This window comes from Buceros rhinoceros, unplaced genomic scaffold, assembly GCF_000710305.1.
Source record: "Buceros rhinoceros silvestris isolate BGI_N320 unplaced genomic scaffold, ASM71030v1 scaffold169, whole genome shotgun sequence".
Lineage (NCBI taxonomy): Eukaryota > Metazoa > Chordata > Aves > Bucerotiformes > Bucerotidae > Buceros > Buceros rhinoceros.
This window is the reverse complement of record NW_010429531.1, coordinates 26,904-41,277: the sequence shown is the minus strand read 5'-3', so window position 1 is coordinate 41,277 and position 14,374 is coordinate 26,904. Positions and strand designations below refer to the sequence as shown.

At 42.6% G+C, this 14,374-nt stretch overlaps 1 protein-coding gene across 1 annotated transcript in view; it reads left to right on the top strand.

Annotated features, from left to right (window-relative positions):
- LOC104499179 (neural-cadherin-like) overlaps window positions 1–14,374 on the top strand; it is a 41,936-nt gene that overhangs the window by 4,689 nt on the left and 22,873 nt on the right. Inside the window, exons 6-14 of the mRNA XM_010142650.1 lie at window positions 1,834–2,083; window positions 3,001–3,143; window positions 3,884–4,056; window positions 4,396–4,564; window positions 5,774–5,944; window positions 9,203–9,375; window positions 9,468–9,635; window positions 10,580–10,829; window positions 13,481–13,608. Of these exons, the coding sequence (XP_010140952.1) occupies window positions 1,834–2,083; window positions 3,001–3,143; window positions 3,884–4,056; window positions 4,396–4,564; window positions 5,774–5,944; window positions 9,203–9,375; window positions 9,468–9,635; window positions 10,580–10,829; window positions 13,481–13,608 (1,625 nt within the window). The remainder of the gene's footprint in view (window positions 1–1,833; window positions 2,084–3,000; window positions 3,144–3,883; window positions 4,057–4,395; window positions 4,565–5,773; window positions 5,945–9,202; window positions 9,376–9,467; window positions 9,636–10,579; window positions 10,830–13,480; window positions 13,609–14,374) is intronic.

Here is a 14,374-nt window from a genome sequence, read left to right as displayed (position 1 = left end):
CTTTCCCTGCTCTATTTCCTTGAGGGGGTAGAATGTTACAACCTCAGAATATCTCACAAACAAAAATAAAGGCAAACTTGAGGCAGCCTTTGCCATTCTGTGGCAGACTGGGTTGCTGTCAATGGCAGTGGAAAAGACAGTGTGACGTACGCCACTTGTTAAAACTGTGGATGATGTAAACGTGGGTTTTAGTCATCAAGCACTTTTAGCGCACTCGAAGTCTGCCTTGATTCCTGTTCGTAGTGCTGGTGCTGCACTAGCTGTGTCAGTCTGTCTACTTAATCATTATGGGCAGATATATGCTTACTGCATGTGCTTTAAGATGTCCGCATGCAAACAACCTGTGATCTGAAAATTAGGGGGGATGCTCTCAGTGGGGGCTAGCATACTCCTTCAGCTGCACCACTGTGCCAGCAAAGCGAGGCTTAGAGTTACAGCTGGCAACTTTGTGCTAACTAACATGGTGGGCTTAGAGCTGGAGTGAGTTTGCAGCAAGCTGCCTCAGAGCATGGGCAGAGCCAGCACAGAGCTGCTGGTGGCTGCTATACAATCCTCAAGATACCTCTGCAATGCAGATCAGTTTGCAGAATGGAATGAAATGGAAGGGAAATGCAATTCCCAGTTGCTATTGAGAAGTAAGGCATGGTTTTGTCATGTGTAAGTACCTGTTGCCATAAAATATCTTGAGGGAAAAAAGTATGATCGTTAAGCACATAAAATGTGTTTTTGTGAATGGTTACAATGTCTCATTAATGACTTTGTAGATTAAATGAAAGTCAAATATGTTTTTAACTTTCTGCATGCCTTTCTAAAAACAATACTTAACCACGAATTTAACTGTTTTAAGTCACTTTCATGATAATGTTTCTTGAGCATAACCACCCCAAATGTCCTTGGTTTTTAAACCAAGGTGAGTAATTTTCCACAGGCAGAGTTAGTTTGATTTTTTTGCAAGTAAGTAGCACAGCGTTTCAGTGTGCTTTTTGAAATCTTTCTCTTCCCCTTTCCTATTTTGAGTTAATATTCTGATAGTGGTGGGTCATTGTTGATTCATCTCACTTTTGGATGACGGTGCAGCTGTCTGCGAGTGTGTCCATGCACTGCAGTCACTGCTCCAAAAGGATGTGTACTACCACGATGGCTGCAAATCTACCCTCCTTGTAGAATAAGGAGTTTGCTTGATACCAACACAGGCACAAGTCGAAGCCTCGTGTTTGGCTAGAAAAATGGCAGGGTAATTAAAGAGGTGAACTGCTGCTCTTAAAAATCACTTTTGACACTATGTTGTGAGTTCTAGCTCTTTGTTCTGCTTCTGAGCAGACGGGACGCCCAACATACTGGATAAACACTTGCTGGGGAGGGATGTTTAATCTTTGTACCTTGAAGTGCTAGGTAATTAAAAGTGCTTTAGCTATAACATAGCTGGGAGCTAATTAAATTTGAACAGCATCCCCAGAGAGAGTGGAGACACAGTTTACGACTGATAATGTTCTACCAACACGTGCATTGATCGTGTGGTATTTACCAGTGTTGACCGCTGTTTGTACAAAGCATGTTGTGTCGCATTGGGATAACGGCTCTTTTGCAAATCTGCCTTGCTGCATTTGCTCAGGCTGGGTTGGAGGAGGGCAAGAGCTGTTTCACTTTTTTACTCCCAGCCTCTTGCTAGGTTTCCAAACAGCACAAAAATAAAGCTTTTATGGATAAAACAGATTTAGGTGAGGTCTGTTCTCAAAAAAAAAAAAAAAAAAATCTGAAGATGACTTGGTAGGAAATAGCATAATCAAGCCTCTTCTGCAGCATGACTGTTCTCTTAAATGTGTTCTCTAACAGTACTTGCAACAGACTGTGACTCTGGCTCCAACTCTGAGATCACTTACTTCATCCAGAGCACTGATTTTTCCATCACACGTCACGGGGTCATCAATTCTAACCAGAGGCTGAACTTTGAGCGAGCAAACCATATGTATGAGTTTGTGGTGATAGCTGTCGATAAAGGACACCCCCCTCGGACAGGGACAGCATCTGTGCGCATTCGAATGGCCAACGTGAATGACGAGGCTCCTGTCTTCTCCCAGTCTGTGTAAGCCAACTGGAACGCCTGCTGTGGTTTTTACAGATGCTGTTCATATGTGTAACCTTAATAACACTTGGCTAAACGGTCAGTTGTTTTGTGCAACTGTAAAAACCAGTGAAATCTAGGAGTAATTTGTATAGAGAAGGGCTTTAGAAATTGGCCCTTTATTTCTAGATTGCATAAAAAAATACACCAGTTGTGATACCACAATATTGACTTTATATTTAAAGAGAGAGAACAGAATGAATAAAAGACCTAACTCTATAGGGATTGATTTTGACCGTTGACTTTTATGTCTCAAAGTGATTGTCCATGTATAGATATATGACAGATAAAAACACCAGAACATGATTTTATCATCAGCAGATCGTATTGTAAGCTGACTTTGCAAGGCCCTGTTTGTTTAAAATGCCTTCTTTCCTTTCCTGAATGAATACAATTTCTATTTTTATGCCTAAGTTTAAAGTATGGATGTGTTTTAAATACAAACCATAAATGTATTAATTTACAAAATTATGTACTGGTTTATATAATCTCTGTAGTATCTGATGCTTTCCATTAGTAGATAGGCACATAAGAAACGCTGCATGTCAGATATTAGTCTTGTTTCTCCTTTTTAGGAGTAAGTGATCCTGGTTTGCAGTACAATATAGTATGGTGCATATTGATATCTTCCAAAAGATCCTTGGAAATTACCAAAATATACCAAAAATGCAGGAATACAATCCTAAAATACAAACCCTATGCCAAACAAAGGTGCTCAAAGTCTCATCTTAAACTGATTAAAGATTGCATGACTGCATGCCCAAAGTTTAAAAAAAATTACGTTCTTAGTTGAATTTATCATCTTTGGCTGATGGTTAACATGACGGTGGTTATTCTGAAAACTGCATGTGCTGCCATTGCTCCCTTATGTCCATCAGTTACAGAACTTTCCTTTCGGAAGATGCTGGTCCCAGCACCTTAGTGGCTGCTGTTCGGGCAAAGGACCCTGATGGGGATGGGCTGCTATACCTGATTACAGGAGGCAATGAGGAGGGCAACTTTGAACTGGATAGTCAGAAAGGTAAGGAAAGAGATTTTAGAACACAGTTGTTTGCTGACTAATCTGTATTGGCTCTGCTTGACCTGTGCATCACATATTGTAAGAAAGCATCTTATTTATATAATCTGCAAGAGGGGAGGCTTAGTATCAATGAGAGCTAGCTCTTTGATACGACGTTCGTTCTCCAAATATCAACCAAAATTTGAGGTCCAAGGATTGTGTGGTTTAAGATGACTGAATCCTGTGCTTTGCAACCAAACGGCAAACTGAAGCAACAGTACAGTGGCAATGTGATGCTCCCTTGATTTTATTTGTTTGTTTGTTTGATGGTTGTTGTGATTCTGAACCCAGCTGGCAACCAGCACCACACACACCCTTGCTCCCTTCTCTCTACCTCTAGAGTGGAGGGAAAGAAGAGGAGAAAAAAGGTAAAGTAAAGCCATGTGGGTAAACACAAGAAGAGTTTACTTAAACAACACAAAGAGAGACAGAAAAGCAATGATAATAAAATAATAATGTGAGTAATAATCAACACAGTGCTTACTGCTGCCACTACCCCACCAAGCCGTGCTGCATGGCTGTTTGAAACCACGTGCCTTCTGCAGCCTCCCCCTTATATATACTGGGCACGATGTCAGTACGGTATCGAATAGCCCATTGGCTGGCTCGGTCCAGCTATCCTGGCTGTGGACATTAACCCTATCCCAACCAAACCCAGGACAATGGTAAAATAAAATGATGCTTTATGCTTCCAAATTTAGGCATCATTAAACTCCGCAGAAACCCACCACCGAACCTGAAGGGGCCACAATACACACTGAACATCACTGCGATAGATGACAACGCCTCGGGGGGACCCACCCCTCTCAGCAGTTTTGCTGAGGTTATTGTAGGAGTTAATGACGTTAATAACAACAAGCCGGTCTTCAGAGAGGTAAGATGTCCTTCTGCTGATACTCTGATACATCCATAATTGGGGTTATAGACTCTCCTTGGCTACTGGAGGTGCCAGCGGGCCAAAGGGACTGTGTGTGCAGAGCAGAATGAATCTGTAAGTGAACACGCAGCCAGCTTTCTTCATACTTAAAGTGTAAAGTCTTCATTCTCCTTTTTTCCTTCCTTTCCTTAGAGCTTGATTTCTTTGTGGGTATAAGTAATAGAAGTGATTTTCTTCTGAGTGCTTCTCAGATGTGCTGGAAAAAATATCGACACTGTGCAGCAAATTCATGTGGCTGTGTAATATATGGCTTTGGATGTCTGGGTGTTTTTTTAGTGCGCTTACTACAGTGACAGCACGTGGGTTCTGGAGAATCAGCCTCCGGGTACATATGTGCTACAGGTAGAAGCCTACGATGCAGACATGGGCGTTAACGGGGAGGTGAAGTATGGGCTCATGCACCGAGATGGAGCTTCCCTAGGCTTCAGCGTTGACCCAGACACAGGTCAGTACCTTTCAGGATACTGAGATAAAATGAAAATTGCATTGTATTGTAATGAGAATGCCACTGTATGAGTGTGTCCAACCGGGCTCGTGCTTTAACGGTGTGACTGCAGAATTAGCTACAACAGCTTGTGGATTAAACACTGAAAAATGTTCAGAGTATATAGATAGCCACGCACATAAATTAAATTAAAATTATAGTGATTTAAATTACAAATCAAGTAGTAAGAAAACCGCAGTTAAATAGGAAGTTAAAAAGCTATTCTGTATCAGTTATCATCCTGCTGGATCAAGTGTAGCTATAAAAATGCAGAGCAAAAGGTGTAACTTTAACAGCTTGAGTTTGTTCTTCCCTTCAGTGTGACCATGGTTTATTTCTTGTCTCATGCACAAATAGGAAGCCCAGTACAGTGCATATAGAGGCAAAACCCTCATACCAGAGCAGGTCAGTGACAGACAGTCTTGGTGCATTTCAAGTGAAGGAGGTATCAAAGTTGTTGATGTTTCTATAGTCAAAACAGTAAGTTGTGGTATTTGCATGTTCATGACTGCACCGGAGACTGGAAGGACCAAGGACAGAGCAGCAGAATCCTGGTCCCTAGCATAGTAAGGACATAAGTCTGGAAGTGGCCTCCAGAAGGCCAGTTTAAACAGAGGAAAAGAACTGAGACAGGGAGAGGCCTGGTCAGTGGAGAAGAAAAGCTGTATACTGGGAGAAAATTGTTCATTAATAATTGTTTATTAACTGAGCTGTGTGATTCTACCCTATTTCAATTTGTTCAACAAAGCAGCCTTCAGCTGCTGTAGTAGAGATTACTTTGGTCACATCACTTGTGCCTTCTGAGATGTGACTCTTCCACAGAGTAATAATAATAAGTTGTCTTTGAAATATTCAGTTACTTGGACTATCACTGGAGTAAACCTAAGGGATGCCTCTCAGTGAGGAGGAGAAAGACCTTCTGTGCTCCATGAGGAGAGAGATAACAAGGTATTCAGACTGGAGCTCCTTTCCAGGGCAGCAGGAGAGATCTGTTGAACCCTGGCAGTCTGTGGCATGTGAGCAGTGACAGGTGAATTGGAGTTGGTCTTGTCCAAGATGTGTATTGCAAGGCTGGTGTGGATTAAGGTTGATGGCTGTGCTGCTTGTGGTCAGAGCTTCCTCTTGTGTGAGAGACATGACGTGGAAAACAGGAGATGTCTGTGTTCCCAGGAGTTATCACGACCACACAGAGTTTTGACCGGGAGAAGCAGAGGGAATATACACTGTCTGTTACTGCTACTGACCAGGCACAGGAACCGCTGATTGGTGTGTGTCAGATCACCATCCTTATTGCTGATGTCAATGACAACCATCCCAAGTTTGAGAACAGTCGCTACCAGTGTGAGTGTTTCTTAACTACCTGTTCCAGTACCACAACATGAACCTGTTCAGTAGTTCCTTATAACGGTGGTCCGTTTTTAGGTGACCAGTCTTCCTTTGCTGCCCAACTAAGCTAGTTACCACTTAATTCATCATTGGTGGAAATAGTCAAGAGTTGATCGCTGCCCTCTTTATTCATTGCAATACTCTTGACTTCACTCCTATAGATGAGGCAGATACAATCCCTTCCCTTTGTGGCTTTTCCCTGCCCACTGCCCACATTTTTATTCTATGTCCTAAAACAAAACATGACATCCTAGCTGGGAATTCATCAACCGTGACTACAAAAGCTGTTGTCATCTGTGTCTCTTCAATACAGCACCTCTGTTCAAGTAGGCTGGAGTGGAATTTATCTCGTGTCAAACAGCCCCAAATCCTTGGCTCTAGCCTGTGTTCAGTTAGGAGCCCCAGTGCCTCCTGTAACTCTGCTGCTGAGCTAGCTTTTCCCATTTGCCCTGGTGCCATTCCCTTTTTCATCCCCACAGGACTTGCTTTTCACCAGTCGTCCATTTAATTTTGCTTGATGCTTCTCTAGTAAAATCCTGCACTTCAGTACACTTGGGCTCTCTTCATTTGATGTCACCCACAAGTGATGAGCATACTCCGTAGATGCTGGACTAGAACAGGCCCTTCCTTGCATAATTGCCTTGAAATGGCAATAAATGGTTGATGATGCATGTGACAATGACTCCGTTTTGGAGATGTTTTGCCAATTCCATAGAAATGTCATTCAGGGCAAAGCAGTGACCAATGTCTTATTAAACTGAAAATGGCATATATGTTGTCTTCAGTATCACAGAGGCCAGGATTTTAGCAGGATTCAAAAAGAGGCTGGATGATTGCACCACAGGGTTTGAACAAAGAGGAGCATTGACCTGCTAGGAAATAGTCTAAATATACATCCACACTTCAGAGTTATGCACAAGGACAGAAAGAAAATGGCATTGCACCTTTCAGAGTATCTTATAGTGACTAGCTCCAAGTACCAAATTAGTTAAAATGTGCAGATTGGGAACAGCCATTTCTGCACTCCTACCAGTGGTTTCTGCAAACGTGGCCAAAGCAGCACTGAGAAGTCAGGTGGGAGTGATATCACTGGAGAGAAATGTTTTTGGACAGAGCAGAGAACTCCTTGAAGTAAAGGTAATGCTTGTGCGAAGATGATCTTTTCTACCTTCAGTCATGTCCTTCAGGTGAAACTGCCTGGCATTATTTTTTTCAAAAGTAGTGAAGCTGAGGGGTTGCATTTGGTAACTATGGTGACCTAAGCACTTCTGAGGAATGGAAGAATTTTCTTTTTTTTTCCTGAACACAGAGAGCCAGCAAAAGTCCTGAAGGAAAGGCGGTCCTTTGGGATGGGGAAGTGGCAGACAATGAGGTCACTTTATGCATAGCACTTTTCCAGCATGTCTACATGAGTAATCAATGCTTGCACGTCACAGAATTAAAAATAGCTTCTTCTCTAACAAGATCAAAAGCCATTAGTAATAGGCTTCTATTCTTGCTTCTATTCTTCCTGTAAATTGCTGGTTCTTTATTCCTCTGCATTAGGATGTTGGTCAAATCCCTGATTTAAGCCATGCATCTTATCAGCTGCCTGCAAAACAAATGTTAAAGAAATGCTTAACTCTGTGCGGTAGGGATGGTTTAAGTGTTAGAGTTACACCAGCAGCAAGCAGAAGTACATGAAATGAGAGAGTACGGCCCTTCCAAGTAATTTTGTATTTTTTCTTAAAATGTGGTTTAGCAGGATTTGACTATAAAGGCATCAATTTAAGCACAAAAAGGGATATTTTACAATGTCTCGTAGCAATAAATTAAATTTTCATTAATCTGTTTTAGGTCAGTAAACCTCTTCAGAGAGCAGCTTTGGCTGTTTCTAACATACCAGGGTCAACTAAATATCATGCAGGACAAAGGAAGCTAATTAAAGCTCAAATTTGTGTTCATGGAGCAAGCAGTGATGGTGGTGGTTTAAGGTTTTACTGCCCCACTGCCACAGACTGTAAATACTAAGGAAGAAAAAGCAGAAGAGAAAACATGATGACCCCACTTTATAAACAGTGTGCAAATCTGATTGTCCCACCTCAAAAATGCTAATGGAAACACATACAAGGGAGATCAAAGATCCAAACAGTTTCAGAACAAGAAATGATTAACTAGGCTGACTGGGTTGTCTAAACCTGACCGTGACAGCCTTCCCACTGCCCAGGCTGGTTCAGAACGCTGAACTGATGGAGCCTTCGTGCATGGAAACGGCTCAGAAACCTGATCAGGCAAGCACCCATTGCTGCCTACAGGAGGAAGTGGGGCTGGATGGCTGAGGATGGAGGGAAGGACAGGACCAAAATCAGATCAGAGCAATCTGAAGACTGAGATGTGGAAGAGAGGCAGCTGGCAGGGATGTGATAGTTCTATATAAAATTGTGCCTCGCAGAGAGGAGGAGGAGTAGGAAATGACTGCTCGTGATGTCCCATCATTTTGTTGGTGTCACTGCCAGGAATCAGCCTTTAGGAAGACAAAATGATTTACTTTTCTGTGCAATGAATACTTCAGCTGTGTGACTCTGCTACCAGATTTTTAGATGATAATTATAAAAGCAGGTTGGAAGGATTGGTCTGTCTAGGACTGCAGGCACAAAGACAGCTGATTGCTGGGAACAGGGAGTGAGACCTAAGGAAAGGGGTGCGTATAAAATTCTCATTTCATCCTTGCCCTGGGCAGCTTCTCCAAAACACTAGGGGGATCTTCACTGTGACCTGAGTCTCTGTGCTTTGCGATTATCTGCTGCCTTCTGCTGGTGGTGCTGCAGCCACCACTCGCATTCAGGATTAACTCAATCCACATGAAGTTCCTTTTGATGGCAGCCGCTTTTATCAGCAGCGGAGTCCAGCAGCTTGTGCTGTGATCTGAAACAGAGGGCAGGTGGGCAGGGTTTGCCAGCGCTGCTGTGAGCGGCACAATTGCTGGCAGCGACAGGCAGCAGACCTGCTTCCTCAGCAGCTCGCTTAACAATCCAGCATGACAGGGGTGAGGGAGGGGGAAGCTAAAAGAGGACTGCAGGCACTCTGTTAGTGATGATACCTTATAACCTGCCTCATTACAGAAACCTTTAATCTTGCATGAAGAGATTTATGTTTTTTACAGGAGTATTTCTATTACACACAGCCTGGTAAATCAGAGCAAGACCTGCTGACAGTAGCTTTGTCTTTTCAAAGACTTCCTCAGTGAAGACACTCCAGTGGGGATGAGTTTCCTCCGAGTTGCGGCTCATGATGGTGACCAAGGTGTAAATGCTGCTGTCACATACTCAATGTTAGAGCACCAACCAGAATACTTCCAGATCAACCCCAGCACTGGTTGGGTGTATGTGAACCATCTGCTACCCCAGGTAACACAACTCTCTGGTTGCAACAGAGCAACCTCCAACCCCTCAAAAGCATTGCAGAGGGTTAATTGTCCTCGATCTTCTTCATTCCATAGGCATCATGCATTAGTCGCTATATCGTAGCAACAGATGGAGGGAACAGAAGCAGCACTGTGGAACTGACAGTAATTGTCACTAATGCGCTCAGCCAGCCGCCCCAGTGGGAGAAGAGCAGCTACTGGGTAGCCATCCCTGAAAACACCATCCATGACACAAAGATAGTGGTATGTTAAAAGTGCATTTGCTTCCTTCCCTCTTCTCATTTCAACAATATTTTCTGTGGTGCTCTGTCTCCATGCTAAGAGTTCACGGATGCCCACTCTGCAACCTGACCACGCTGTGCTCTTTCCTGACCAGCCTTCTCAGCTGTGCACCCTGTTAGTGTTTGTCAGGAGAACCTGTTGCTGAATAGGCTGCTGTTTCAGCTGCCATCGGTTTTCCCAGTGACTTACACCAACAGCCCTCAGGGTGTGCTTTTGCAGGCAGAAAGGGGCTTTGAATGAGAAGTAAGACTCAGGCCCTGCCTGCGTGGGAAACCCTTGAGTATTCCTACCAAGGGCTGGCTCCTTGCTCCTCCATACGCAGTGGACCATGCTGCCTGCATGTATCTTTCCTACAGCTTTTCTCAGTTTAGCACTACAGCATGGAACAGCTATAGTTTATTTTGGGCTCTTCTAACCCAAACAAATCCCTTTTAACCTATACAGACCTATTCTTTGAGGATAGTCTCTTCTGTAAATTGCCAAATAATTCCTGCCTTCCTCCTCCTGCATGTAGTATCCAAGCACTTGCAAACATCTTAGGTTTTGTCGGTATCTTCCCTGGTAAAATGTACAATTCCATGGAGAAATGGTCTCCTTTGGATTGCCTTTGTTTTGGAAGGAGGGGGGGACAGGAGGGGTTTCCTTTAGCAAGTGAGGCAGCTCTTGCCTGGCACATTAACAGGCATGAAAATTGACTGTTGATTAAAGACCTGCATCAAATCTAAATGTTGTAAAATGAAACTCAGCTCTGTAAACTGTTTCTCTCTTGTCTGTTATCCAAGTCATAGGGGCATGTATATTCTTGGAGAACATACATGCATGTACGTTCTTGCCATGAAACTGAACGTTTATCACTCACAACCCTGTACTTCATGAACATATGTGGTGGCTCTTTTCTTCTTCAGACCATCAAAGCCACATCCCCTCTTGGTGATCCCAGGGTTACGTATAACCTGGAGGAGGGTCAAGTTCCAGAGACTAACATGCCAGTTCGTTTCTATCTGAAGCCAAACAGAGCTGATGGATCTGCTTCTATTCTAGTCGCTGAACCACTTGACTTTGAAACAACAAAGTTTTTCGCCCTGAGAGTCCGGGCACAAAATGTAGCGATGACTCCCTTAGCTTCCTTTACCACTGTTTACGTGAACATAACAGGTAAGCTTTGCTGCTGTTAGAACATCTCGTTCAGAACAATAATCTTGCTATTTTTAGCATAACACCACAAATTAAGGTAACATCCATGAAATGCCAAGCCACGTGAGCATGCTTTGTATGTTTCTATACTGTAAAAGGAAGTCATGCAGTCATTGAAGAGGTCTATTTGAGACAATTTCTAAATGTAACTGTCAAATGTGGAAATCTGAGAGTGAAATTGGGCTGCCTGAATGTTCACACAACACTAACATCTGCCTTTATAAATGTAATTAGAAAGATTTTTTTGTGATAGGAGGAGAAATCTAGCATATGGCCCTGAGCTATTGAAGGGAAACAAGTATTACTGGAAATAGCACAGGAAATATCCTGTGCTATGGAAAGAGAAACAGCCCAGATAGGCTGGGTTCGTGTTTGACATCTGTTTAGGTGTTGTTACATTCAGAATTTTTTATTGAACGCTGAGATTAAAACTCTATAAATGAAAATACAAGGGTCCTTACAATAGGTGCAATTTAAAAAAATTTATCCAGCCTTCCTTATAGTGGGATCTTTGATAAGGCTGAACATAAAACTTTAAATCTGATTTTAATCACAGCTTTTTGAAGCATTAGTGGAGTTGCTTTTGGTATGTAGACATTTACATCAAAACATGAATAAGTGAAGTCTCCAGGAAAAACATTTGTCTTGCTCACCACCATGAAAAGAGAGTCTTAAGTGGTAATTGGAATGGGAATCCAACTTCCCTTCTTCTTTTTATCACAGCATTGTCCTGTCTTTCTTTTACCATCCACCAATGCAAAAACTCTTCGGGTTTGTAGAGCAAGAGTGCTTCAACTCAGGGTTTGAGCCTCACGGTAGATTATGGACCCAGTCCCGAAAGATTTCCTCTATAGTGTGGAATTTGGGAGAAACTTCGTTTTGCTCACAAGCAAAAATCCTTTTTCAATAACTTAGTATTTCATATGAAAAAAGTTTTACACACATGTCTATGCATTAATGGGAGAAAAAATCCAGTTAAACAACTTTAAGAGAGAAATAACCACCAGGAAGTTTCATATGCAGACTTGTCCTTTATTTATGCACAAGCACAAAGAAAAGGAAGTCTTTTATAGCATCTCATTTTCCTTATCTCGCTCAATCAGTTTGCTGAAACTTACCTCTAACAAGATGTATTCTCCTCTATAAAATAAGAAAAAGAAAAAAGCCTGTTAGAAAAGGTATTTTCACAGATGATTATGCATGTCAGAAAGAAAGAAAATGGGAATTTACAGGAATCCACACCAACAATTTAAAAATCAAAGAAGTAATTTAAGACATTGATCCTGCAACTAGTTGTGTGTCAGAATCAAGAGAGTCATGTGCCTGTAGTAAAACTGAATGTGTGCTTAAGAGTTTACGAAATGAGCTATTAAGAATTTTGCCTGCTCTTCATAAAGACAGATGGATCCAAGGAACCGTCTTTACAGCTCACCTGTTTTGGCACTGTGCCACAACATCAGAAAACGAATTTCTCAAAATGTGGCTGTTAAACCATGAAAAGTGCAAAAAGGTGTAGGGAGCTCTGCAGCATTTCTGAGTTTAGTTGTTGTGCAGACAAAGAGGAACCTGGATTGATTTGTCATGGGTTGAGCAGGCAGTTTAAATGGATTCGAGTCTGCTCGAGTGCTGCTGTAATTCTCCTGCGTGTTCCTTGTGCTCGCCTGGTACTACACAGCAGTTTTAGGGAGAAAATGTGTCAGAAACTGGCCCTTCAAAACACAAGACATGTCTTTTCCAGTTTAGGTCTTTACAGGGGTCAGGTGAGGAAGACAAGCAAGACCAGCACTGCTGTAAGCTCAGGGTGGCTTTGCCTTGTGCCTAATCTGACCTGACTGCAGAAGGCTGCTACCAGGGCAGCCTTTGCTTTCCTTCACCTGCACAATCTCACCACATCCCTTGAGTTGGATCTGGTAATTACACAGCTGCAGAGCATGTCAGAGCACAGTTTGCTTGCTTCTCTCCAGAAATGAGCATGGTCAACACGGGGCCACATGATCCAGCTAATAGGAAGGGGGATCCCATGGCTTAGAGCAGTATGAAAAGAGTGGGAAGATCAGCAGGCTGCCTTTGGACATTGGCCAGTAATTAGATGAGGGGATGCTAATGTGCAGCTGCATCCTAAATAATCATTAGATCCAACAGCCTCACAGAACTCTGGCTAAACTGCCCTGCAAAGGCCGGGAAAGATGGTTTTACATATGTTCTTTGTCAACTCTACAGACACAGTTTTAATTTCCATTGTATGTTTATCAGCCCTTAATAAAATTCTGAAATTAACTACTGCTGTAGATAACCAGCTTTTTACAAACAGCAGATGAAGGGCCTCCTGGTCCTGGCATTTGTGAAGATAGTACAAGAAGATCACTGGTCAAATCATTAGCTAGTGTCTTAGCTGGGATTAGGCCACTGTCTCCCAGAAACTGCTCAATGTCTATAAAATGCCTCCTGACAGCTGCCATGAATGGGGAAGACCCAAAGCAGAATAGCTTTGTACTATGAACATTGTGAGTTCTTTCTCCAAGCAAAATGACAACTGTGGGGGGAAAAAAAGATGATTAAAAAAAAGTCTTTGAACGTTTTCTTACTACAGTCTCCATCACCTCCTTTTGCAGATGTCAATGATAACGTTCCATTCTTCATGTCTTCTAATTATGAGGTGTCTGTGCCAGAAGGAGCTGATGTTGGCACTTCTGTGGTTCAGGTGGTAGCTACGGACTTGGATTCTGGCCTACATGGAGAGGTTTGACCCTACATCCAATTATTTTTCCTCCCAATAAGCAAGTTTTACTATTGTAATTAGTGAGAGTGCACAGAGAGACAGCAGATGACAGAGTAATGAGCCACAAACAATTCTTACAAGTGTTTGTAAATTTGTCAAGCCTATGCCTCATGTTGCATAATATGGGATACAGGCAGAGAAGATGCTGTTCATAGCAGCTCATCCTGACCCAGCAACCGTGATGAAGCACTGCTGCATGATTCTCAGGGTTGCTCCCACAACAAGACAAGCGGAGGTGGCTGCAGAATATGTTTACAAGCTCTTGCCTCTTCAGCTCATTATTTAATTGACCAGCAGTGATTATGGTCAGTTAAACACAGTCATTTAAATAAGGTCAATTAAACAACATTTCATTTCACCATCATTGGTCAAATGGTTGGTCAAACTAACATCTAACCGTCATTGTCATAATGACCCAACCCTAGGAAAAAGCAGTGTTGTGAAGGAAACTCTTCATTTTCTGTGCATCTTCCTAAGCCTTTTCCGAAAATCCTACTAGCTTTTCTGGGAGGGAACTTTGGCTAGTAGAGGTCTGCTGTTCTGCAACTGTCATTTTGCAACTGCAGAAGGGCAATCTGTGTGGTAGAACTGCCTGGTGGTGCTCTGGGCATGACTTGGGGGCAGAGGTGGAAGTGGTTTTTTTCAGAAGAGGAAGCCAAACCTTTGTTAAAGGGGAAAATGTGGATAACTTTCATCAGTGTAGGTTCTCATTTGTTCAGTCCTGCTG